The 27664-nt window shown below is 42.0% G+C and overlaps 1 protein-coding gene and 2 non-coding genes across 4 annotated transcripts in view; 2 read left to right on the forward strand and 1 right to left on the reverse strand.

Moving 5' to 3' along the window:
* The first annotated feature begins 312 nt into the window (after window positions 1-312).
* LARP4 (La ribonucleoprotein 4) overlaps window positions 313-27664 on the forward strand; it is a 74461-nt gene continuing 47109 nt past the window's right edge. The window contains exons 1-3 of one of the 2 annotated variants that reach the window (XM_049783377.1): window positions 313-463; window positions 26197-26347; window positions 27146-27298. In XM_049783377.1, the coding sequence (XP_049639334.1) occupies window positions 446-463; window positions 26197-26347; window positions 27146-27298 (322 nt within the window). In that variant the 5' untranslated portion in view covers window positions 313-445. The remainder of the gene's footprint in view (window positions 464-26196; window positions 26348-27145; window positions 27299-27664) is intronic. The other variant, XM_049783379.1, reaches the window with a different exon arrangement.
* On the forward strand, window positions 2892-3057 carry LOC126023229 (U1 spliceosomal RNA). Its single transcript, XR_007500430.1, has one exon. It is a non-coding gene; the product is annotated as a U1 spliceosomal RNA (small nuclear RNA).
* Window positions 26792-26895, reverse strand: LOC126023760 (U6 spliceosomal RNA). Its single transcript, XR_007500827.1, has one exon. It is a non-coding gene; the product is annotated as a U6 spliceosomal RNA (small nuclear RNA).

Raw genomic sequence — 27664 nt, forward strand, 5'->3', positions numbered from 1 at the left:
GGGCGGCCCCGCAGGGCGTCTCCTTCAGCACGCTTCCTCCTCCCCCTTCCCCACGCCGCCGCCGGCTCGCAAAGGCCGATCCCAAATGGAGCACGCTTCGCTCCGCCGCGCCGAGGGCGTCCCTTGCCCCGGAAGCAGAAACCGCTCGGCCCGGAAGCAGTCCGTCCGTCGCTGCCTCGCGGAGGCGGGACCAGGGCGGTGAAGCCGGCCGCTGCGGCTGACGGCGCGGCGGCGGCGGCGGCGGCGGCGGCGGCGGCGGGGCGGGAGGAGGAGGAGGAGGAGCCGGGGCTGCTGCCGGCGGAGGGGCCGGGCTTCGGCGTGTGCGTGTGCGTGTGTGTCCTCGGCCTCGCGGTTCGGGGCTCGCTCGGGCCTGGCCAAGCAGTTGGGCAGCGTGTCGGCGGCGGCGGCGGCGAGGAGCACGACGACGAGGCCGGGCGGGGAAGACATGTTGCTCTTCGTGGAGGCGAGTGAGCGGAGGGCGGGAGGCCGGGGGAGGCCGGGGCCGCTCGCCGGGCCGCGCCACGTGACTCCCGGGTCCCAAGGCCGCCACGCCGCGGGCCGCCGCCGGGCTGACACAGCACCCTGGGCCCCGCAGGCCGCCGCAGCCGTGGGGTCGGGGCCCGGGGCGTCGCGGGGCTGGGCGGGCCGGGCCCGGCGAAAGGGAAAGCGAGTGGCCGGCGGGGGCGGAGTCGGTCAGGTGGGCGCGCGGGCCGGGCCGGGGGCCGGGGGGGGGGGGCGGCGAGCGGCGCCCGCAGCAACATGTGGGGCCTGGGCGAGAAGTGAATGAAGGAAGAAAGAGCCGCCCCCGTCCGCCGGGTCTCTGGCTCTTCGGTGCCTGCCCGGCCCTCGATGGCAACTCCGCAGCCCCTGGCGGGCGGAAAGCCGCTGGCAGCGACGAGCGGAACCCCGAGAGGCCGCTTTGACCTTTGGGTCCTGCAGCCTAGCTTCTCGGTGGCGAGGAGGACTTGGATTTAGAAACTTCATTTTCTTTTTTAAGATTTCTTTAAAAGGCTTCTCGAGAAACAGGACGATTCCGAGAACTCGAGAGAATTTGTCCCAGGAAAGTCGCTTTTTGACTTTTTTTTATTCATTTATTTTTTGGTGGCTTTTATTTTCTGTTTTATTTTGCGGGGGTGCAGCAGCGCTCAGGGGTTACCCCTGGCTCTGTGCTCAGAAATCGGGGCACCCTATGGGATGCTCGGATTTGAACCACCGTGCTTTTGCATGCAAGGCAAACGCTCTACCTCCATGCTCTCTCCGGCCCAGTTTTTATTTTATTTATTTATTTATTTTTTGGAAGTACTTTTCACCGAGAGAAGATGTCTGCACTTGTATTTTAAGTTAGAAATGGAGTGGCTATTCACACACAGACTCAGGGGGTTTCAATGCTCTGATTTCTTTTTGATCCTGGTGTGGGCCACCCCTGGCAGCTCGCAGGGGTTCCTCCAGGCTCTCTGCTCAGAAATGGCTCCTGGCTCGGGGGACCCTATGGGACGCCGGGATTTGAACCACCGTGCCTTTGCATGCAAGGCAAACGTCCTACCTCCATGTTATCTATCCGGCCCTGGATTTCTTTTTGATCCTGGTGTGGGCCACACCTGGTAGCTCGCAGGGGTTGACTCCTGGCAGGTTCTGTAGACCATATGGGATGGCCTGGATCGATCTCGGATCGGGCCCTGTGTTAGGTAAATGCCCCCTGCCTACCTGACGTGCTATTTTCTCCAGCACCCTAAATTCTCTTAGTCCCGGCTCATGTTAGTGGGCAATGAGCATCAGCTGACTGCCCAGCTAATGCTTTGAGTAATTTTCAGATCATATTGTTCTTGCCTGTGAAAAACGTCAAACCAGCAAAGCTGCAACTTCGCAATTTGGCACTTGTTAGCTATACCCATAAAAAGAATGATTTCAATGAGGGAAGGAATTTACAGGTTGTATAATGAATGTCAGGGAGTGGCGGAAATGGGTCTTTCTATGGAGGTTTTCAGAGAAAGAGACTATATTCTGATGTAAAGGAAATACTTGGTTTAAAAACACATAGAAAAACAAATCTAGCCGATAAAATGTTAACTGTCAAGTTAAAGATCTTTAAGTTCAATGTAAAGAAATTACACTGGGCCCGGAGAGATAGCACAGCGGCGTTTGCCTTGCAAGCAGCCGATCCAGGACCAAAGGTGGTTGGTTCGAATCCCGGTGTCCCATATGGTCCCCCGTGCCTGAGCAGACAGCCAGGAATAACACCTGAGCACCGCCGGGTGTGACCCAAAAACCAAACTGGTCTTGTTTCACTGTATGTCTGAAACCCAACTTTAAAAAAGGACTTTGTATATCACAATGGCTTAACTAAAATAAAAACTTAAAAATTAGTTATAAAAAAAAAAAGAAATTACACTAATGTAATTTACAATGTAAAGAAATTACACTAATATGGCCAGTGTTGGTAATAAATATTAATTGAAAAATTATTGAAGCCGTTATGTTTACCTTTTTTTTCCTTTAGCAGTATCAAAAATCAGATGTGTTTAAAGGAATGTCATTTTGTCTTAAAAATGTTACAGCATGCAAATATTTCAAGTTTTACAAGGGTATGCATTTTGCCAGGCAAAAGAAAGTCAAATTTATGTTAAAATAAGCTTTTGCATTCCAAGTTAATTCCTTTGGTTTTGTTAAAATGCATCAGTAATAGCCCCATGTGTCTAGTGTTTAAACAAGAAAATCTTCTTTTAAAACTATTTTATAGTGAGAAAACCGGTGGAAACTTTATGTAACATAGTAAAATGGTGAAATTGAGATTTAGATATAGGTCATTATAATGCCAAGTAATGACTAATGTGTTAGATAGTTTTCATTAATCATTTTTACTGAATCAGTATGTTGACAAATTTTTCTTTTAAAAAATTAAAAGTGTGCAGGGTCGAGTCCATGATCACGAAGGTGGTTTTCCCATGGTGAGGCTCGCCCATTGCACTCCGGGCGTGCTGACCCCTGCGATTTCCCCAAATGTGGGAAACTCGACTGCGTATTTATGGTAGTGGGGGACTGCGTGCGCGCTCTCCCCTGGCAAAAAAAAAAAAATTTAAAAGTGTCACCAAATGTTGCTGAATATATAGTATTAAAACTTTTTTATGGGGGGCGTATTGGGCCACACCTGGTGACGCTCAGGGTTACTCCTGGCTGTGCACTCAGATATAGTTCCTGGCTTGGGGGACCATTTGGGACACAGGGGTGGGGGGGGAGTCAAACTGCAGTCTGTCCTAAGTTAGTGCGTGCAAGGCAAATGCCCTACAGCTTGTGCTACCAATTCGGCCCCATTAAAACATTTTTTTATTTTATTTATTTATTTATTTTCTTGGTTTTGGGGTCACACCCAGCAGCACTCGTTACTCCTTGCTCTACGCTCAGAAATTGCTCCTGGCAGGCTCGAGGGACCATATGGGATGCCGGGATTCGAACCATCTTCCTTCTGCATGCAAGGCAAACACCTTACCTCCTTGCTATCTCTCCGGCCTCTAAAACATTTTTTAAAGTACGCTGGTCATCTGGCATTTTGTTGACTAAATTTATCCCTAAAAGTTATAATATAGGACTTTTCTTTACTGTTTTGTTTTTGGGCCATACCCAGCTATGTTTTGGGGGATATTCCCTGCTTGGTACTTGGGGGACCATGTGATTCTGGGGATCAAACCTTGGCCTCCTGCTTTGCAAAGCATGTGCATTTCCATTGAGCTCTCTCCTAGGTGGCTTCTCCTCGGAATTGTTCTGAATGAGAACCAGAGCCCAGAAGTTTGGTGTCTAAGGTCATTTAGGTGTAAATAGTGTTGAGAGCCCAGAAGTTTGGTGTCTAAGGTCATTTAGGTGTAAATAGTGTTGAGAGTAAAGTCTGAAGTCTGACTTCTAGAACACAAAGCTCTAGATCCAAAACTTAAATTTACACTTTCTCCCTAAATTAAGGGTTCTTAATCTGTCTAAATCCCTGAATAGAATAAAAGGAAGATAGTGTATTTAGTTAAGGGTGAGAGGGGAGAATGTCTTTATTTTCACTATATTCAACTAGAAATATTTAAGTGAATGCCACAAGAGAATATTTTAATAACCTACTGATTTTTTCAAAGATCTCAAAAACAAAACTTTTGCTGTGCTGTATCATAAAAATTGTTATTTAGGATTACTAAATTGAAAATATAAAATTATTTTTATAACCACAGTTGACTTTATTTTGGGCTACATCAAGTGGTGCTCAGGGATCACTTCTGGTGGATCTTGCAGACCATATGGGGTGCTAGGAATCCTGGGTTGTCCATGTGCAAGGTCAAGTGCCCTGCCCTATCCTTCTGTAATTAACTTACTTTTTGTTTTCTTGAGCCACACCCAGTAGTGCTTAGGGGTTACTTCTGGCTCTGCACTCTGGAATCACTCCTGGACCTCATATGGAATGTTGAGGATTGAACCCAGATCAGTGTGTGTAAGGCAAACACCCTACCCACTTGTGCTGTCGCTCCAACCCATGTAATTGACATATTTTTGATTCACTTTATTCAAAAACTTGAAAATGTTTTGAGGAGATATACATAGATGACTTGAACTGTTAGAGAGCTATACACCAGAGTTTGAGAACCATTTTACTGTGCCAAAGGGATAGTACAGCTCTGCCTTATATATCATGCCTTGCATGCTTCTATTCAAATTTGACTTTTGATAGCACTTATGGACCTCCCAGCCTGCCAGAGGTAACTGGAATAATTTCTGAGCTCAACCTGATGTGGCCCAGAGCAATAACACAGAGGGTAGGGTATTTGCCTTTCATGTAGCAGAGCTAGTTTAATCCCTGGCATCCCATTTATCCCCCAGCCTGCCAGTCGTAATTTCTGAGCACAGAACCAGGAGTAACTCTTTATCATTGCCGGGTGTGGCCCCTAAAACAAAAAAAAACTAAACTTTTTACTAAACTTGGTTGCTTGTATATATATATCTGTGGTAGGATTTATCTAATTTAATCTAGGATCCATGAGTCCTCAGCAGGTATATCTTAAGTATAGTTTTCTGTCGAGATTCCAGCTTACTAAATAATAATGACTTAATGGGATAAGAATAGTAATAATGATAACACTGTTATACAAGTTCTGTATCTAAATGTATGTCCGACTTGTTAAATGTTTTTTGCATGTGTGGGAGTATATATATATTAATGTTATATTGTATATATTATTATATATAATATCTACTAAAGTCAGCTTGTGAGATGTAGCACTTACTATCTATTTATTTTTGTTTGTTTTGTTTTTTTTGGGCCACGCTCAGGGGCTACTCCTGGCTATGCGTTCAGAAATCACTCCTGGCTTGGGGGACCATATGGGACACCGGTGATCGAACTGAGGTTGTCCTGGATCAGTGCAAGGCAAATGCCCTACTGCTGCACTATCACTCCGGCCCCAAATTTGTTGTTGTCATCGTTGTTTTTTGTTTTGGGGCCACACCCGGTGACTCTCAGGGGTTACTCCTGGCTATGTGCTCAGAAATTGGTCCTGGCTTGGGGGTGGGAGACCATATGGGACACCGGGGATTGAACTAAGGTTTGTGCCGGATCAGGCTTGTGAAAGGCAAAGAAAGGCAAACACCCTACCTCTGTACTATCCTTCAGGCCCTATTTTTTGTTTGGTTGGTTGGTTTTGGGTCACAGTGCACAGGGGTTACTCCTGGCTCTACTCTCAGAAATTCCTCCTGGCAGGCTTGGGAGACCATATGGGATGCCGGGATTCGAACACCATCCTTCTACATGCAAGGCAAACGCCCTACTTCCATGCTATCTCTCTGGCCCGGCCCCTATTTTTTTTTTGTTTTTGTTTTTGGGCCACACCTGGCTGTCTGCTCAGAAATAGCTCCTGGCAGGCATGGGGGACCATAAGGGACACCGGGATTCGAACCAACCACCTTTGGTCCTGGATCGGCTGCTTGCAAGGCAAACGCCGCTGTGCTATCTCTCCGGTCCCTGGACCCCTATTTTTAAATTTAAAAAAGTTTTTTTTTGGTGGAGCCTGAGGGGAGGAACATATGGGATGCTACTGTCTGCTATTTTCCATCTAGTTTGCTGTTTCTACTGGGCTGTCAGTATTGTGGAATCTATAGGTGTCATATGCTCTAGGTGTTTGCTAACATTTTAATAACAATTTTCTGATTAGTTCTCCCCTCAAATTTTTTTTGGCAAGTTATATCTTTTACTTGTTTTTAACATTGTTATAATCGAAATTCTATTTTGCTCCTTTCCTTTAAATAAACATATTTTTTTTTTTAAAGTTTCCCTCTGTTTATTCACTACTTAATACTGCATGGAGAATTACATGAAAACTTCTTTTTTTTTTTTTTTTTGTGGTTTTCGGGTCACACCCGGCAGTGCTCAGGGTTTTTTCCTGGCTCCGTGCTCAGAAATTGCTCCTGGCAGGCACGGGGGACCATATGGGACGCCGGGATTCGAACCGATGACCTTCTGCATGAAAGGTAAACACCTTACCTCCATGCTATCTCTCCGGCCCCAAATATTTATCATTTAAATTACATCACAAGTTAGGTTAGCAACAACTTTTGTGAACTTTAAGATGTTTTAAAAACTCATGTAAAACTGTAGTGAATTGTTTTATGGTAAAGTACATTTATCTTAGTTATTTTAAGTGTACAGTTCAGTAGGATTAAGTATATTCACATTGTGCAACCATCATCTATCTTCAGAACATTCCCTCCTTTTTTCTAAACTCTTTTATCTTGTATCTCTGAAACAGAAAACATTTATATATGTATATGTGTGTATATGTTTCAGAGATGTGTATACATATACATATATAAACTACCTGTACTACCTCTCTCTCAGTTCTTTCATAATCAAAAAAATACACAAGAACTTTTCATTTGTGTTTGGCCATATCCAGCGATGTTCGGGGTACTCCTGACTTTGCATTCGGGAATCATTCCTAACAATGCTCAGGAGACTGAGAGGCTGGGGGCTGAACCCAGGTCAGTGTGTGCAAGGCACATGCTCTTCCTATTGGACTATCACTTCAGTTCTACACTTAAAAGTTTTGGGAGGGCAGCATACCCAGCAGCGCTCAGGATACAACAAGAGTTAAGTGGGAATGGGGGGGCGGGGACTAGACAGGTGCCAAGGATCAGACCTGGTTCGGCCTATATGTAAGGCAAGTGCCCTGCCCACCATCATAACTGTGGTCCCTCCACCTGACTTACCTGGCTTTTAAAGTTGTGTTTTTATGTGGTTATACATAAATGTCAGGGCTATGCCCTGTGGTGGTCTGGAATTAGTGCTAGAGTTTAAACCTGAGAGAACTCTTGCAGCTCTCTAGAGCTACTTTTAGCTATGGTGAGAATGGGTTGCTTCTGGGGGTGATTAGGGTACTATGTGGTGGTGGAGATCAAACCTTCATAAAGATCAAAATCTAAATTTTTTTTGTTTGTTTTTGGTTTTGGCTCTGCTGCTCATAAGTAGCTCCTGCCAGGCTCAGGGAACCAGATGGGATGCCAGGAATCTAACCCAAATCTATTCCAGGTTGGCTGAATGCAAGGCAAATGCCCTACTGTGTTATCTCTGCGGCCCCAAAAATCTAATTTTTTTCCCAAGATACAGTTGTCCTAGATAATCACTCCAAGTACAATACTCAATTTTGCCCAAATCTTTTATGTAGCATTTGATATCACTGAAAATGATATTTTAAAAAATGACTTAGAAGAAAAAAGCACATAAATGAATTGTGAAATGATTGCCAAGAAGAATTATATAAATTAATAGCTGGGTGTGTTTTAGGGGTTATTTGTGTATGTGGGGGCCTTCCCAAGCAGTGCTCAAGAATCAGTGGTCCTCAAACTATGGCCCACGGGCCACATATTGTATTTGTATCTGGTTTGTTTCTTCATTGCAAAATAAGATATATGCAGTGTGCATAAGAATTCGTTCATAAGTTTTGTTTTTACTATAGTCAGACCCTCCAATGGTCTGAGGGACAGTGAACTGGCCCCCTGTTTAAAAAGTTTGAGGACCCCTGCAAGATGCTTGACTTCTCAACCAGTCAGGCGACAGTTCAGTGCTCAGATTCTCTCTGCCAGTCTGGTGTTGTTTGTAAGCCTACAGGGCTTATACTTGGTAGTGCTCAAGGGTCCATACTGTGGGAAAAATTGAATTGGTGTGGGCTACATGAAATGCATGCACCTTAATCCTGGCATGGCCTTCTAAGTATTTATTTATTTATTTATTTGATTTTTGGGCCACACTCAGTGACACTCAGGGGTTACTCCTGGCCAAGCGCTCAGAAATCACTCCTGGCTTGGCTGAGGACCATATGGGACGCCAAGGGATTGAACCTAAGTCTGTCCCTGGCTAGCGCTGGCAAGGCAGAACCTTACTGCTTGCACCACTGCTCTGGCCCATGAGTATTTCTTTTGTAACAGTTTGGTTTTGGAATAATTATCATAGTTAGAAGCAGAATTTAAAACTTAATAAAATATATTTTCAGATATATGAGCTGAAAATAAAGGAGAAATTTCAAGTGTGAATTGTGGAATAAACTCTTCTGGTTTGGGGCCACACCCAACTATGTTCAAGGCTCATTCCTAGCTCTGAACTCAGGGATTATCCCTGGTGAACTTGGGGAACTGACCATATGGGTGTTAGGGATCCAACCCAGGTTGACCTGGTACAATGTCAGTATCTTACTGCTATACTATCTTTCCAATCCCTGTGGAATAAATTCTGAAGAAGTGAACATAAAAAAATATAAAAGTATCTTGTGCTTCACTTACGTTTTTTGGGGTACCTGAGATCAGACTTAAGACCTCATGTGGGAGACATTTTCTACCACAAAACTATATCCTTAGTCCCTTGCAAACTAAATTACAATATATGAAAAATAGTAACTAAATTCATGTTGTATGAAGTTGTATTTGTTTGCTGTTTATACAGTCCATATTACCTCTCAAATAATGGAAGTTGAGTTTGTTTGTTTTTTGTTTTTTTGTTGTTTTTTTTTTTTTGAGCACAGAGACTCAAGGTTTTCTTTTAGTTTTTTTTTGTTTGTTTTTTTTTTTGGTTTTGGGGTCACACCTGGTGATGCTCAGGGGTTACTCCTGGCTCTGTGCTCAGAATTTGCTTCTGTCAGACTCGGGGGACCATATGGGATGCCGGGAACCAAACCTGGGTCTGTCCTGAGTCAGCTGCATGCAAGGCAAATGTGCCCTACCGCTGTGCTATCTCTCCGGCCCTAGCCTCAAGTTCTTATCATAATTTGAAAGTAGTTTTTTCTGTTTATGATGTGTGTGGCATATATTATGGATTACCCCTTGTAATGTCTTGGGAAGGACTTGACAGATATTATAATTTAATCATCACAGTAGCTGTATTGTGATGTTACTTGCCTGTATATGTCTTCCAAAAATAAAATGTGTATTATTATGTTTAACATGTATTAAATATTTCTGTAATAGTCATTAAAACCATATCATCATAGGGCTGGAGAGAGAGCATGGAGGAAGGGAATTTGGTTTGCATACAGAAGGACAGTGGTTCGAATCTCGGCATCCCATATAGTCCCCCAAGCTTGCCAGGAGTAACCCCTGAGCACTGCCAGGTGTGACCCAAAAACCACCCCCCACACACACACACAACCATATCATCATAGTAGAGTAGTCTCTTTATCTGCAGTTTTGATTTCAATAGCAGTTTGCATTTCAGTTTGTTAACAGTCAGCTATAGTGTGAAAAAAATAGACAAGAGTAAATTTTAGGGTGTCAGAGATAGTATGGGGTTAAGGTGTTTTACCTTGCATGTGACCTACCCAGATTTTAGCCCTGTACAACATAAGGTCCCCTGAGTAGAGTCAGGTGTAGACCCTGAGCATCACTGGCTATGGCCCCCAAGCCCAATGCCTAACCCCTTCCCCTAATGTAGGCATTTTGAGAAGACAGTAACCTTATGATTTTTTATGATATTTTTGTATTTTGTTTTTAATCTTACTATACCTAATTTGTAAATTAAACCACTTGAGTCAGAGGTAGTACAGGAGTTAAGGTACTTGCCTTATGTACTGCTAATCTCTGTTGAATTCCCTGATTGTAAACCCCCACGCCTCAACCACACACATACCTTCCCAGCACCTCCTGGATGAGGTGTGGCACAAAAGAACAAAGAGTGTGGTTCCAAGAGATATTTGGAGGTTGAGCACATACCTGGCATGCAGGAGACCCTGGGTTTGATCCCCATCGTGCGTGGCCCTATGAGCACTTCTGAGTGTGCATTGGACGTGACTATAGTGGAACCTGGAACCTTCAGGTCCACACTGTGGGCAGAGCATTAATGGGAGTTGCCTTCAGCCTGATGAACACTGATGACTCCATTTAAAATAAAAAAACATAGTAAAGAGGCTGGAAAGACAGTTACAGGACTTAAGGCAGTTAACCACATAGCATCTGCTGGAGAATAGCCAGGAATAGCCATGGAGAACTACACAGTATGACTCTAAAACAAATTAAAAAATGTATAAGAAAATATAGAGGGTTTGCACTGGCTATAGATACAGGCATGATAGGAGGGAGGGGAATTTATCCCAATGTGATAAGTAACTAAAATTTATTGTGAGATAGGAGATGTTACTTTTTTTGAGGTTTTTTTTTAATTCTATATAAATTTTTTTATTTTGGTTTTAGTTTTTGAGGTCCACCCCAGCCACACCTTAGGGTTTATTGTAGTCAGGGATCACTCCTCAAGGGTCTTGGGGGATCATATGGGGATGCTGGGGATTGAATCCAGGGTAGTTGCAAGGCAAGCACCTTACCCTCTATATTATGGCTTTGGTCCGGCCCTTTTGAGATTTTTGTTTTAATTTAATTTTTTTTTTTTGAGTTGCCACACCTAGCAGTTCTCAGGAATTATTCCTGACTCTGAGCTCAGGAATCACTCCTTGTGGTGTTTGTGGGGAACCATGTGGGATGCAGGGGATCAAACCCAGGACCACACCTACCCACTGTTATCAGCTCAGGCCAATTCTCTTTTGAGTTCTTTTTTCTGAATCTAGTTAAGCCAAACCATATAATCAACCTGTATTTCTTTGTTTTATTTTTTATTTTGAACCACACCCACAGTGCTGTGGGGCTACTCCCTGCTCTATATTTGGGGGACAAGTTGCTCCTAGTGTTATCTGAGGACTGTGCTATGCTGGGGGTTGAACATGGGGCTCACACATGCAAAGCATATTCTAATCCTTTGAGCTAGATTTGCTGCCTAATTAATTTATTTTAAGAAGTTTATTGTTGTATGCATACATGTCTCAGTGGCAGAGTACTTGCTTTATGTGTTTGGGGGCCTGGGTTCAGTTCCCAGCACCACAAAAATAAAATTTTAATTATGAATAGATTTTAATGTGGGCATATAACATGGTGTACCTTGGGAATATGGGGGAGGAGGGTTCCCAAGAGTATTCAGGCTGGCAGTACTAATCAAATAGGCCAGAATGTTCAACCCTAATGCCCAGTGATGTGGTACTTTCAGCCCTGAGCATAATATAATCCCTTATGGTGTTCAGAAAGACATTAAGTACTGAACATTGAACTGGGGTCCTTGCATGTGTCATACATGTACCCCTAAACCCTGAGCTTTCTCCCTAGCCCTAAATATCATCTGGACCTGCACTCCTCCCACACCCCCTTTTTCCATGTCAAGAATCTAACACGTGGTCTCATACAAAGACAAAATGCTCTGCCACTGAGCCACATCCTTGATCTCTTGCAAATAAACTCTAGCAAAAACGGTAACTTTAAAGGGGTTATGATGCATGTCTTGCATCTGCCCCACTCTAATTTGATCTCTCGCACCAAATGAAACCCTGATCATCTCTTGGGTGTAGCCCTGAAGGCACCTGAGTACTGCTACCCTACGGTGGCCATTGGCACCACAGAGCTTAAACAGCTCTAAATTCAGCCTTAGTATTCAGCTGAATGGTTCTGTTGGCCAAGAATCACAAGGAAGAGCCCCTCAGGCCCTTTGAGTTTGGGAGTTTGGGAGGGCTCTCCTCTTCCAGATTTGTTTTGATTCTGGGCCTTTCCCAATAGTGCTGGGGGTCTGGTGTGAGACTGGTTAGTGTAATGGGGAGAGGGGTGTCACCCAACCATCCTGCATACAAAGCCCACACTTGTCCATTGAATTTTCTTCAGCAGATTGTTAAAATACAGACCTGTTAGGGTGTAAGATTAATTTTTGTTGGTTTGGGGGGCCATACCTGGTGGTGCTCAGTGGGGAGGCTTGACGATCGAGCTCTTGGAAGAATTTTCTAATAAAAGTCAATGTAAGAAAAATAAAATTAAATATATATTGTTTCTTTTCCTGTATGATAAAGATATATCCTTATCAGGCTGAGAAACCATCTTTGGTTCACAAAGTATGTCTTAGTGCTAATTCAGAGGCCTGCATGAGGAATTCCTGAATCCAATCCTATATAACCAAACAGGGAATAGCCCCCATTGTGGCCCCAAAATAAAACCCTGAAAGTATCTATGTATAACCATATAATTGATAAGCAGGCTATAGACCAAAGACTGGGGTAATTTAGATGAATAAATGGAAGGATAGGTTGTGATCTTTAAGCAGAAAGTCAAAGTTCAGCAAAAGAAATGAATTTTGGTTGTAAATATATATTATTAAAGGACAAGTAGAACATTTTCTGTGTTGTGAAGTGTAAGTTATTTTGTAGCAGAGAGCCCAGTATTCTAGATACCACATGATACAAATTGGATAAAGGAACAATACCTCTTATTTTGTCCAGGATAGTCATAGTGTAATGTACTCTATTTTCTGGAACACATATACCACTGTTTTGTTCTGAAAATATGTCAGTTTGTATGATAATTTTTCAGAAGAGATCAGGTTCATTACTTAATGCAGTTGGTTCCTTCTTCCTACCTATCATTGACAAAGCAACAAAGTATACATAGCACTAAAATACTTATTTTGTTTTAAAATACTTATTGTTAATGTAGCTACTAGGAAATATCAATTTAAATTTAAAAAATTTGCAGCTGAGCAAGATAAGGGAAATGGGATTTTTCTAACCTTTGATTTGGGAGAAGGAAGAATTAGGAGACTTATGATTGAGTAATAATGATAAGTTAGGTTGCATAAAAGGGTAGTTAACAGTATGGACTCTGTTGCCTGGTTCTAAATCTAAGGGCCACTTTGTAGTTGTATGACCTGGGGCTAGTTGTTGAATCTATTTTTCCCTTCCTTCCTTCCTTCCTTCCTTCCTTCCTTCCTTCCTTCCTTCCTTCCTTCCTTCCTTCCTTCCTTCCTTCCTTCCTTCCTTCCTTCCCTCCCTCCCTCCCTCCCTCCCTCCCTCCCTCCCTCCCTCCCTCTCTCTCCCCGTCTCTCTTCCCCCCCCCCCTCCCTTCCTTCTCTTTCTGCTTTTTTGGGTCACACCCGACAGTGCTCAGGGGTTACTCCTGGCTCTATGCTCAGAAATCATGCCTGGCAGGCTCGGGGGACCATATGGGATGCCGGGATTCGAACCATTGTCCTTCTGCATGGAAGGCAAATGCTTTACCTCCGTGCTATCTCTCCGGCCCTTCCTTCCTTCCTTCCTTCCTTCCTTCCTTCCTTCCTTCCTTCCTTCCTTCCTTCCTTCCTTCCTTCCTTCCTTCCTTCCTTCCTTCCTTCCTTCTTCCTTCCTTTCTTCCTTCCTTTCCCTTTCCCTTTCTTTCTTTCTCTTCTCTCTTCTCTATCTTTCTTTCTTTTTCCTTTTGCCTTTCTTTACTTCTCTTTCTTTCTTTCTTTTTTTTCTTTCTTTCTTTCTTTCTTTCTTTCTTTCTTTCTTTCTTTCTTTCTTTCTTTCTTCTTCTTCTTCTTCTTCTTTTTATTTGCTTTTTTGGGCACACCCGGTGATGCTCAGGGGTTACTCCTGGCTATGCACTCAGAAATCGTTCCTGGCTTGGGGAACCATATGGGACTCCGTCTGGGGACTGAACTGTGGTCTGTCTTAGGCTACTGTGGGCAAAGCAAATGCCGTACTGCTTGCGCCATTGCTCTAGACCCTATTTTTTAGTTTCTTTATCTGTAAATTGAGGTAATACATATCTTAGGTTTTTAAAGATTGATAATGTAAAAACACTTAGAATTCTAGCTTATAGAACAGTAATATGTGTATCTAGTCTATATATTACTAAAAGCAGTATATAAAATACTAAGAGCAGTATCATATAACCTGCTGTTTTAGGTTTATATTTAGATTTTGTACTATTTTTTCCTCTTGGGTGGGGGAGAGGTTCCAGCGCCTCCTGCATGCCATGTATCTCTTATCAGTAGGCTACATGCCTCCCCTGGTCATCTTCATTTGATGGAAAAACTTTGCTGACTTGAAGATATATGTTAGGATATATGCTGGGTTAAGGGGCCCAACCTACCAGTGCTCAGGACTTATTCCTGGCTCTGCACTCAGGGATTACGCTTCTTGGGATTCGGGGTACTATATGGGATGCAGGGGATCAAGCCCAGGTTAGTCATGTGCAAGACTAGTGCCCTACCAGTGTGTATGTAGTTAGTTTTTGGCTTTCTCAAAAGTGGATGAGTATTTTGAGGACTATGTAGGTTATTTATGTCAACTACCTGTTAATATTTACTTTTGGGGAAGTGGGGCCACATCCAGCTGTGCTCAAGGTTCACTCCTGGCTCTGTGCTCAAGAATCACTCACTTGTGGCAGTGCTTGTACATGTATCTGATTACCCATGTTTGCTACATGCATGGTAAGCACCTTCCCCGCTCTACTCTCTGGCCCCTTGATTTATTTTATTTATTTATTTATATTAACTTGAGCCTTGGATGTGCTATAGGCTCTGTACTCAGGGATTACTTTTGGTGTTGTATTTATTTTTTTGTGACCATATATTGCTGGGAGCAGCTTGTAAGGCAAGTTTTTTTAAACATTTACTAACTTTATGGATGAATAAAGTACATATTATAAATAAACAAAATAGTAGGTCAATTGATGAATAAACTTAATGCCACAATGGTGAATAATTAACTCTTGATTCTTGACAAGTTGGGGAATGATCTGGTAGATCTGTTGCCTATAAGCTTTAGACAAGCAGCAAACAAACTTCTTTAACCCAAGGGTTTGTTAGAATGAAAAATCTGATCCTATTCCTGAACTCATTGCCAGAATCTGCATTTTATTGGGGCCAGTAATAGAACAGTGGGTAGGACATTTGCCTTGCATGGGGCTGATCCAGGTTTGATTCATTGCCATTCATATGGCTCCCTGAGGCCACCAGGCTGACCACAAAGCCAGGAGTAAGGCCTGAACACTTTGAGGTGTAGGCTTAAAAAAAGAATTTGCATTTTGTCAAGAATTTTAGATTATTTTTTTTGTGTGATTTGGTTTTTCGATCAGGGTTTACTACTAGCTCTATCTGTAGGAAGGGATCACTTCTGGTGATGCTCAGGAGACCAGATGGTATGCTGGGGATTGAACCTGGTTCTGCCACATGCAAAGAAAATGCTCTACCCATTGTATTATTGTTCTGGCCCTAGATGTATTCGTATGTATATATTTACCCATTGGTTGAATAATTTGTGTTGGCCTTCTGTGTACTACTTTTCAAGTATTGTAGAGCTGTAAACTCTAGGCAGGGTCATTGCCATTGTGAAACTTGCAGCCAAAGTAAATCAGATTACCAAATTTTCCAGCGTATAAGACGACTTTGAAACAAAAGTCAACCGAAAATAGGGGGTCGTCTTATACGCAGAGTATATTACGAAAAATGTTTCAATATGCCGCTAAACGAAAATTGAATATTGCCACAAAACGAATTTTCCAACTCGATCCTGCACCAATAACTGCAAGACTGTTCAGACAGCCTCTCTAACTCAGCCAATCCAAGCGGCTTTCGTTGCATGCAAATTAGACAATGTTCTAGACCCAGACCTACACTGTAAAAAGCCTGCTCAGATTGGCCAGAGTCAGACAGGAAGTCTATACAATATAACCTTTGAACCTTTGCTTGTTGTGATTGGCTCACTGTGGTACATACAGTTGCAGCACAGGAACGTTCAGTCTGATGCAGCAAATATAGGCCTAAACCTATGTTTTAACTGAAAAATTAGGGGGTCGTCTTATATGCCCAGTTGTCTTATATGCCGGCAAATACGGTAGGCTAAGTGTAGAGGTAAGTTTTCTTGCTTAAGTTATCATGAGCTATTCTCCACCAAATAGAAACTGGTAGGGAGGTTGTACTTATTATGCCCTAGGATAGAATAGAATTGAATTAATTACCTTCTTCTCTCAATGGTTATATTCATATCTCCCCCACCCTATTTTTGCCACATCCAGCGTGCTCATGCACTCGAGAGTCACTTTTGGCAGGACTCAGGGTACTAAAGATTGAACATAAGGGGTGATGAGGGATCAAATTCGTTGCTCTGTGCATGACAAGTGCCCTACCTAGTGCTCTCTGTCCAGCCCTGTTCCTCTCTGAACCCAGCCCTGCCCTCCTCTATGGACCCAGCCCTACTCTTTTCTCTTATCCCAACCCTGACTTTCAGCCCATATTCCCTCAGGTGACTAAATGTGCATTATTAGTCATTTGAGGTAAACTGAAGTCAGTAACTTTTTGAGGCTCGGTCAGACTAATAACTAAGAACAGTGGGTAGGACATTTACCTTGCATGGGGCTGACCCAGTTTGATTTATGGCTATTCATATGACTCCCTGAGCACCTCCAGGTGTGTGCTTAAGAAGAATTATGACCTTATGTGATATATAAAACTATTTTTAAGTTTTAAGACAACTCTATTGTTATTGGCTAGTAGCCACTAATATGTGGCCAGTTATCTACGCTGCTTCAGTTTATATAATTTAATTTTATATGGGGTAGAGGTGGTGTTAGTTTTTTGGGCACACCTACCTGTTGCTAGGGTTCACTCTGTTCAGGGGTCACTCCTGGCAGTGCTGGGAATAGAACCCAATTTAACTGCATTCATGGCAAGCACCTTACCCACTGTACTATTTTTCCTGGCTCCTTTAGTAATCATTCCTCTTTGTCTTAAAGTTGTGTAGTCTGGGTCCAGAGAGTACTGGAGTAGGGTGCTTGCCTTGCACATGGCTCACCTGGATTCAATTTCCAGAACCTACAGGAGTTATTTCTCAGTGCAGAGCCAAGATTATTCTCTGAGCACAGCCAGGTTGCATCCCCCCCCCAAAAAAAAAAAAAAAAAGTGGCGCAGTTTTGGGCAGATTAGTCTACCTTCAGGTAAAGTAACATTTTTCTTTATTTGAAAAATGTGGATGACAGTAGTAGTCACCTAAAGTTGTTAGGAAGGGGGATTAAGTGATTCAAATAAATTGAGTAATAAGTTGTTATTTGCTGTCAAATGTGTAGAAAATTACTAGTTAAATTTTCATCTTTTGCTTTTTTTTTTCTGTGGTTTTTGGGTCACACCCGGCAGTGCTCAGGGGTTACTCCTGGCTCCATGCTCAGAAATTGCTCCTGGCAGGCATGGGGAACCATATGGGACGCCGGGATTCGAACCAATGACCTTCTGCATGAAAGGCAAATGCCTTACCTCCATGCTATCTCTCTGGCCCCGATATTTTGCTTTTTTGAGATACCTGTTAAGATCTACTGGGGTCTGAAGCTTTATGCTGGATTAAATGACTTTTGTATTATCTTTTATTTATTTATTTACTTATGTTTTTAATTTATTTATGCTTTTGGAACTACATCTGGTGGCATTCATGGCTTATTCCTGGTTTTGCACTTAGAAATTACTCCTGGCAGGCTTGGGAGATCATATGTAATGCTGAGATTGTTCCTGGGTCTTCTGCAAGCAGGTCAAATGCCCCACCCACTGTGCTCTAACTCAGCCCTTGTCTTTTTTTTTTTTTTTTGGTTTGGGGGCCACACTCAGCAGTGCATAGAGGTTACAGGTTACACCTGGTTCTGGCTCAGGAATCACTCCTAGTGGATTAGGGGGACCGTATGGGATGCTGGGGATTGAACCTGGATTGGCCATGTACAAAGCAAATGTCTTTCCTGCTCTGCTATCGTTCCAGTCTCTTGTCTTTTATTTTAAATGCTCGTGGTTAAATGCAGTGGTTCTCTTGAGTTTTGGAGATATAAAACTTAAATCTGAAATTTTGAGGTGTAGCCTCCAAACAAAAAATTTAAATGGCCTCCAAACAAAAAATTTAAATGGTCTTAAACACTGATTTCTGTTTCTTTTCTTTCTTTCTTTCTTTCTTTCTTTCTTTCTTTCTTTCTTTCTTTCTTTCTTTCTTTCTTTCTTTCTTTCTTTCTTTCTTTCTTTCTTTCTTTCTTCTTTCTTTTTCTTTCTTTTTTCTTTTCTTTCTTTTTCTTTCTTTCCTTTTCTTTCTCTCTTCTTTTTTCTTTTTCTTCTCTTTTTTTTTTTTTTAATTTTTTTTGTTTTGGGGTCACACCGGCAGTGCTCAGGAGTTACTCCTGGCTCTATGCCCAGAAATCACTCCTGGCAGGCTCAGGGGACCAAATGGGATGCCGAGATTCGAACCACGTCCTTCCGCATGCAAGGCAAAACGCCTTACCTCCATGCTATCTCTCCGGCCCCTTGATTTTTGTTTCTAACTAGGGTAAAATTGTATTTTTTATAATTATGGTGACTTTTGTTCAAATCCTTGAGTTTTATTTTAAAATTGTCATCTCTTGGGGCCGGGAAGGTGGCGCTAGAGGTAAGGTGTCTGCCTTACAAGCGCTAGCCAAGGAACGGACCACGGTTCGATCCCCCGGCGTCCCATATGGTCCCCCCAAGCCAGGGGCGATTTCTGAGCACATAGCCAGGAGTAACCCCTGAGCGTCAAACGGGTGTGGCCCAAAAACCAAAAAAATAAAAAATAAAAAAATAAATAAAATTGTCATCTCTTATGATGGGTATCATTTTGTCAAGAATTAGGTGGTTTTTTTCCTTGCCCCAAACTAGCAATTAGCATAAACTGGGCCAATAGTCAGTGCTGCTTTTGGCTTATTCATTGATTACAGATGTGGCATGAAGTATGGAGGTGATCAATCAACTTATATGGACTGATTATTTAGAATATTGGAAAATTTGAAGATATCTGCATATTGCGTATATGTTGGCATAGTTTTTTTTTTTTGAACCACACCCGGTAGTTCTCAAGGGTTACTCCTGCGCTCAGAAATCACTCCTGGCATGCTGGGGGACCTTATGGGATGTCAGGAATCGATCCTGGGTCCATCCAGTGTTGGGCACGTGCAAAGCAAGCACTTTATCACTGTGCTATCGCTCTGGTCCTGTTGGTATAGTTTAATAGTACATATGGATGATTTACATCCTTTAAAAGATTCTGCATCCTGGGGCTGGAGCGGTGGTGCAGTGGTATGGTGTTTGCCTTGCATGCGTCTGACCTAGGACTGATCAAGGTTCAATCCCCCAGCATCCTATATGGTCCCCCAAGCCAGGAGCGATTTCTGAGTGCATCGCCAGGAGTAACCCTTGAGCGTCACCGGGTTTGGCCCCAAAATAAAAATAAAAGATCCCCCATCCTACCTTTTTTCCCCCAGAGATGCCAGGGATCAAACCCAGGGGCCTACCAATGAAGCATATTCCTGGCCCTTAAAGATATTTTATATAGGAGCCAGAGTGATAGCATAGCGGTAGGATGTTTGACTTTACCATGACTGATCCAGGACAGACCTCGGTTTGATCCCTGTCATCCCATATGGTTCCCCAAGCCCAGAGCCTGCCAGGAGAACCTCTGTGTGTCACCGGATGTGGGCCCCCCCCCCAAAAAAAAAGATATTTTATATAACTGTAGCTTCAAAGACTTGCTTCTAATTCTGTGAACTAGATAAGGATTTTGATGGAGGTCTTTATTAAACCTTTATCAAAAGATAAATATGAGCTGGAGAGAAAATAATAGTGGGTAAGTAGTTTGCCTTCTACACATATGATCCAAGTTTGAATTCTACTTTATTTTATTTTTGGTTTGGGCGCCACTCCTGGCAGGCTCTGGGGACCATATTGGATGCTGGGGATTGAACCCAAGTCTGTCCTGGGTCAGTAGCATGCAAGACAAATGCTCTACTGCTGTACTATTGCTCCAGCCGCTGAGCTCGGAGCAGTGGTGCAAGCGGTAGGGTGTTTGTCTTGCACTTGCTAACCTAGGATGGACCTTGGTTCAATCCCCCAGAGTCCCATATGGTCCCCCAAGCCAGAGGCAATTTCTAAGCGTATAGCCAGGAGTAACTCCTGAGCATCACCAGGTGTGGCCAAAAAAATAAGAATTAAAAAAATTTTTGTTATAGCTCACATTTTATTTGCCAGAATAGGTGGTCAGTTTCAAGTAGAGCTAACAAGTTTCAGTTCCTAAAGGAAAAGTGATTTGGTACAGGTAGTAATAAGGCTGTTCTTTAGATTGAATTCGGCATTTTGTACTTGGTGATGGCAAGATTTTGATGGGCTGGAAGATAATTCAGTAGCATAAAGCAAGTGCTTGGCAAGAACTAGTCTTGAGTTCAAACCCTGATGCAAACTACAAACTGAGATAATCCTGAGAGCTCTGCTAGGATGGGTCCCCAGTCAGAAATTTTTCCTAGTGGAAAATTGTTCAGTGGCTTATGAAACTCCCAAGGTTAGTTTGAGGTTCTGAGACTAATTTCTTATACTGTACCTATGCAAGATGGTCCTGATGACCCTGTGATCTGGGAAATAAGGGGTGGGGGGAGGAGTGGTTTTCTTACCAAACCACTTACTTATGGCAAATATGTATGGTAAATTTCACTATATGTAAATAAATATGGTATTTATGTAAACAAATGTTCACTTTAGGAACATTATTTTGGTGTTGATATCTTGTCATCTTTTGGGTTTTGTTTTTGGGCCACACCTGGTAGCGCTCAAGGGTTACTCCTGGTTCCTCCTAGCAGGTTTGGGGAACCATGTGGGATGCCAGGGATCAAACCCAGGTCCATCCAGGGTCAGCTGCTTTCGAGGCAAATGCCCTACTGCTGTGCTATCATTCTGGCCCCTTGGCATCCATTGTTAAATCCTCCTAGTGACATAGTGTAGAGCAGGGGTCTTCAAACTTTTTAAAGTGGGGGCCGGATTACGGTCCCTTAGAGAGCTGGAGGGCCATACTATATGAGCTACTAATTCCTACTCACACTGCACATATCTTATATAAATAAAATGAAAACAATTTATAAATAAAGAGATCACGCGCCAGTATTTCAATGGGAACTATGGGCCTGCTTTTGGCTAATGAGATGGTCAATGTCCGGTTCCATATTTGTCACTGCCAGCCATAACAAGTGAGGCAAGTGGGCATCAGTTAATCTTGATCTGGTTGGAGATTTCAGATGTTTCATTCTTGAAAAAGTCTGTTCACAGGCATAAGTGCTACCAAAGATGGTTACCATTTTGAGTGCATGGTTCCTGATATTTGGATATACACTGAGTGTATATGCTGGCAGGTATCTTGGCAACCAAACAGCGCTCACTGCTGGCGAGCCGGATCAGACTCCTCTGCCCTCTGCGGGCCGCATGTGGCCCGAGGGCCGTAGTTTGAAGACCCCTGGTGTAGAGTGACTGTTACCATCTTTTAATAAGTTTTATCCTTTTTAAATTTAGCCATAATGGATTCTGAGAATAGTGACTAATAAAACAAATCTTTTGATAGGAGACTTTTGGTGTAGTATACAATGCTATCTTTACATAGTAACATATGAAAATGACTTTCTAAAATTAGGAATTTTTGTTTTCAATCGGGGTTTTTGTTTCGGTTTGTTTGTTTGTTTGGCCACAGCCAGTGGTATTGAATTCTGGCTTCTGCCTGTGCACAGGAATCACTCCTGGTGGTGGTCAGTGTACTCTATGGCATAAAGGACGGAACCAGGGTCTGTAGTATGAAGTCAAGCACTTTACTATCTCTTTGTCACTTCTCAACTTTTAAAGTAATACCTCAGTGGGCCATGGATTGACCAAAAGATTCAAGGTCCTGATTTCTATCCCCACCCATGGCTTCTCATGGCCTCTCTTGCACTGCTGGGCTTGACTTATTTATGAAAAACTTTACCTGTGTGCTTACTTTAGATGTAATGAGGATAATGGTTAGATTCTTTCCTGAATTTTACTTAGCATGTAGTGATGAATTAATGTCTCAAAGCCAAGTTGTTGCTGTAGTTGGTAGTTCAAATGAGTATTGGGTGCTTCAGATGATTTTGTTTCCCTACAAGGTTTATCACTGGTTTTGATGATGTACGCAAAGCTTTCAGTATTCCTCAACCCAAAAGCTTAAAAGCATGCATACCTGCCTTGCATATTACCAGATTGAATACAGCTACTAAACATAAAACTTTTATTTGTGTTTGCTTCTGCGGTTTCATTTAAATAGAATTTCTCCCCTTGACCGAGTTTGTTAATATATATTGAAAAGGTGGATTAGTTTCTGCATATATTGTGCCAATTGTCATTTTTAAACTTCCAATGTTAAGAATAATGAGGTATGTACAAATATACAAGAGGGAAAGAGAATATAGTGACTTGAACCATTGTTTCTCAACTGGGGAATATATTTAGCCCTTTAAATTACTTAAAAGGGGAGCCATGATATAAGATTAGGGAACCAACTAGAAAGACAGGGACTACAGTAAGGAAACATGATTTAAAGAGACTTTGGTCAGAGAGTGGTTAAGAAACACTGCTCTAAACAAATTGTCAGACACATACATGCTATTATGTTTTGGTATAAAGCAGGTATTATGTTTTTAAAAGCAAAACTGGAGGGGCAGAGTTCCACCACCGCAATTGGTTCCTGAGCCTCATAAGGACAGAGTCTGTAGTAAGCTTTGAGAACTGTTGAATAGGGTCCAAAAAACAAAAGAAAATACTGAGATCATTATTAATTAACAGAAGTTAAATTTTGGAGTTTTTATCAGGACAGCATTGTACTTATTTTTGATATATTATAAATTAAGTAACAACTGCAACAATTAAAATTGTTCATTGTTTTTGTATGTTTTTTCTTTTTGCTATGCTGTAGATCAAAGGAAGGGTCTAATACATGCAAATCAAGCACTCGACTGCAAGTTATATATTTCCAGCCACTAGTTAAATATTTGTCTTGAAAATTTAAAGCAATTATTCCTAATCTTTTTCCTCACTACATGCTTACTTAATCTTTGCTGCCATGTTTTTCAGTGTTTCAACCCTAAATTTCCAATGGTTTCATTCTGAATTCTTTTTGTTGTTTTGTTTTTGGATCACGCCCGGTAGTGCTTAGGGGTTACTTCTGTCTCTGCACTCAATAATCGCTCCTGGCAGGCTCGGGGAACCATATGGGATGTCGGGATTCGAACCACTGTCCTGGATCTGCTGCATGCAAGGCAAACGCCCTGTGCTGTGCTATCTCTCCAGCCCTCTTTCTGAATTCTAATACATCTTTCTTTTTTTTTTTTTTTTTTTTTTTGGTTTTTGGGTCACACCAGGCAGTGCTCAGGGGTTATTCCTGGCTCCAGGCTCAGAAATTGCTCCTGGCAGGCACGAGGGACCATATGGGACGCCGGGATTCGAACCGATGACCTCCTGCATGAAAGGCAAACGCTTTACCTCCATGCTATCTCTCCGGCCCCATCTAGTACATCTTTCATCAGTTTGTACAATTATGTCATTTTCTTCCAGTAGTGGCTCTATCAAGTGGTCTCTTACTTTCTTCACCAATAAGATTGTGCATATTTTAATTCTCTTGTATTTTACCTCTTTTTCAGTCTCTCTGATTTGGCATATCCTTTTCATCTGTTTTTGTTTTGAGGCCACACCCAGTGATTCTTAGGGCTTACTCCTGATGAGACTCAGGAGGAGCCTTTAAGTGGTGCTGGGAATTGAACCTTGGTTGGCTATGTGCAAGGCACTACATTTCAGGACCATCTTTTAGAAAATTGTGTTTTTGGGAGAGAAGGTTTGGGCCAAACCAGGAGCTACTCTCAGTTCAGGGGTCACTTCCAATTGTACTCCAGAAATGAGGTGGTGCAGGCAAGTGATCAAGTCCCAAAAGATTATACTTTTTAAACAATGATTTCTTTTCATTTTGGCCAGATTGGGGATCAAACTCAGGATTTCATACATGTAAGGCAAATGCTCTATTGCTTGCTCTCTCTCACACACTCTCTCTTTTGGGGGGGGGTTTCTTGGACCACACCCGGTGACGCTCAGGGGTTACTCCTAGCTATGTGCTCAGAAATAGCTCCTGGCTTGGGGACCATATGGGATGCCAGGGAATCAAACCGCAGTTTGTCCAAGGCTACCACGCGCAATATGGCTTGAGCCACCACTCCAGCCCCTATATATAGTTAATTTTTTAACTTTTTTGTGTGTGTGTGTGTGTGCCACAACTACAGTACCCGGTTACTCCTGGCTCTCTGCTCATGGGTCATTCCTGGCAGTGCTTGGAGGACCTTATGGGATGTCAGGAATCAAACTGCGTGCAAGGCGAATGCCCTACCTGCTGTGCTTTCACCCTATATCAGTGTTTTTCAACCTTTTTTGAGCAAAGAAAGGCACACTTTTTTTTCATGAAAAAAAAAATCACGAGGCACACCATTAGAAAATGTTAAGAAAATTTAGCTCTGTACCTATATGATCTATATATAAAGTGATTCTCTTGAGGGGGCCGGAGAGATAGCATGGAGGTGTAGAGTGTTTGCCTTGCATGCGGAAGGATGGTTGTTCAAATCCTGGCATCCCATATGGTCCCCCGAGCCTGCCAGGAGCGATTTCTGAGCATAGAACCAGGAGTAACAAATGAGCGCTGCCGGATGTGATCAAAAAAAGAAAAAGAAAAGAAAAAAAGTAATTCTCTTGAATAGGAATCAAATAAACACAAAGAAATTATTTTATAATTACTTTAAAGTATTTTATAATTGTTCATATTTATGTTCACTTACTCATTGCAAAACCTGGGCCTGTTTTGCTGCACACAAAGCTGATATTTATAGTCCGTAACATGCTGCTTCGGCTCACAAATAGACCAATCAATATAATGATTCGTCTATTTGTGAGCCGAAGCCGCATGGTACAGATGAAATTGGAGTTTTTCCCACGGCACATCAGACAATATCTCATGGCACACTAGTTGAAAAACGCTGCCCTATATTTTGTTGTTTTGAGGCTATATCGCTGGTGCTCAGGGCTTAATTCCTGATTGTTCAGACAACACACCTGACAGGATACAGAGTATTTTATGATGCCACGTACCTTAGCCTCTTTATCTCTCTCACCCCTGGATAGCTACATTTTACATGTTTCAAGTTTATCTACCGTATTTTCCAGCGTATAAGACGACTTTTGAAACAAAAAAAAAGTCAGCCGAAAATCGGGAGTTGTCTTATATGCCCAGTATATCCCGAAAAACATTTCGATATGCCGCTCAAGGAAAATTGTATGAATATTGCCACAAAACGAGTTTTTCAACTTGATCCTGCACCGATCACTGCAAGGCTGCTCGGACCACCTCTCTAACTCGGCCAATCCAAACAGGCTTTCGATGCATGCAAATTAGACAATGTTCTGGACCCGAATCTACACTGTAAAAAGCCTGCTCAGATTGGCCAGTGTCAGAGAGGAAATCTATGACAGTATAACCTTTGAACCTTTGCTTGTTGTGATTGGCTCACTGTGGTACATACAGTTGCAGCACAGGAACGTTCTGTCTGATACAGCGAATATAGGCCTAAACCTATGTTTTAACTGCAAAATTAGGGGGTCGTCTTATATGTCAGCAAATACAATACTTGAAAAGATTTGTATTTTCTTTTTTTTTTTTTTTTTTTTTGGTTTTTGGGCCACACCCGGTGACGCTCAGGGGTTACTCCTGGCTATGCGCTCAGAAGTCGCTCCTGGCTTGGGGGACCATATGGGACGCCGGGGGATCGAACCGCGGTCCGTCTCCTAGGCTAGCGCAGGTAAGGCAGGCACCTTACCTCGAGCGCCACCGCCCGGCCCCAAGATTTGTATTTTCAATTCAAACCAAAAACTTCTAATTATATTTTGCTGGATATTTAAGATACTTAATGTTGGAGTATTTTTATTTTACTTCCAAGTAATGGGAAAGTCATTTATCTGAATTTTTTTCATGTCTTTTGAAATGTACATAAAGAATTTTTTTTTTTTTTTTTTTGTAGCAGGTAACATCAAAAGGAACAACTGGTTTAAATCCTAATGCCAAAGTTTGGCAGGAAATTCCTCCAGGAAATACTGATGCCTCTTCAGTAACTCATGGAACTGAAAGTTTGTGGCCTGAAACAATAGCTTCATCAGGTTCTCATCCTGAGGGTAAGTCCTAAATATTTTTCCAGAATCAGTCACATGTGGGCCCAGAAGAAAGCTCAATGAGCTGTGCATGTTTTGCAGACATATGGTCCTTTGAGCATGTCCAGGAGCAGCCCTCAAGCACTATGATATATGTGACAAAAGAACAAAAAGCCCTAAGCAAATAGAATGGATCACATTTTGATTGTTATGTCCAAGCTTGTTTATGGAACTTTGGGCATATCCTTAGATTATTTGATAAAGTATTTTTTTACAGTAATATTTATTTGTATCCACTGCAATTAGGAATTTCAAATAGTAGTATGCTTAGCTTTAGCATTTAATACATTTTAAATATCACATTTTAAAATTAATTTTGTTTTTATCACTGGCAATGTTATTTACTCACTGATCTTGGGCAAATGATTTGCTTATTCTTCAGCTATAAAATCAGTAATTATGATTTTGGCATAGAAGTTTTCTTTTTAAAATTTGCCTGCCATCCTTGAACAGGGGCCATTCTAATCTTTGTATTGTTCCAGCTTTAATGTAGGTGCTACTGAATTAAATGCATGACATAGGGTTCTTGAATTATGCTTGAATTAACTAAAATGTATGGAATTGTTTGATAGTGCTAGTTAAAGCTGTTGGTAATTGTTTAGCTTTTTTTTTTAAATCATGACCAAACTACCTCACTTATAATGAGGGCATTTTCCTAACTGGTAGAATTATTTGAGATCTTGTTTGAGAAGGCAATGCTCAGATTTAAAGAATGCCTTTATTTTTTGTTTTTAATTTATTTTTATCTGTTTTTAAATACAGGCAGTACAGAACTTACCGATGATATATGTAAGGAGTATGAAGTAATGTATTCATCTTGTGAGGTCACAAGAAATAGTACAGACATTGAAGAATCAACAGATGGAATGATTGTAGGGCCAGAAGATCTGAGTTACCAAATTTATGATGTTTCTGGTAAATTTTATCATTTTATTAGTAAATTTAAAATTCAATATGCTAATTTTTTCCTGCTATAGTATTTTTAACTTATGATGATAAAAATCACTGATTAATTTTCTTATTTGAAAAGTTCCTATTATGAAATATTACCAAGGGGCCAGAGCAATAATAGCAGGGAGGGCATTTGCCTTGCATGAGGACAACCCAGCTTCAATCCCCAGCATCTCATATGGTCCCCCGAGCTTGCCTGTAGTGATTTCTGAGCACAGAGCCAGGAGTAATCCCTGAGTGATGCTGGATGTGGCCCAAAAAGCAAAAGAAAAGAAAATACCATCAATATAATTTTCAGAGTGCTAAACAGAAGATTTTGAATTTATTTTT

This window comes from Suncus etruscus, chromosome 11, assembly GCF_024139225.1.
Source record: "Suncus etruscus isolate mSunEtr1 chromosome 11, mSunEtr1.pri.cur, whole genome shotgun sequence".
Classification (NCBI taxonomy): Eukaryota; Metazoa; Chordata; class Mammalia; order Eulipotyphla; family Soricidae; genus Suncus; species Suncus etruscus.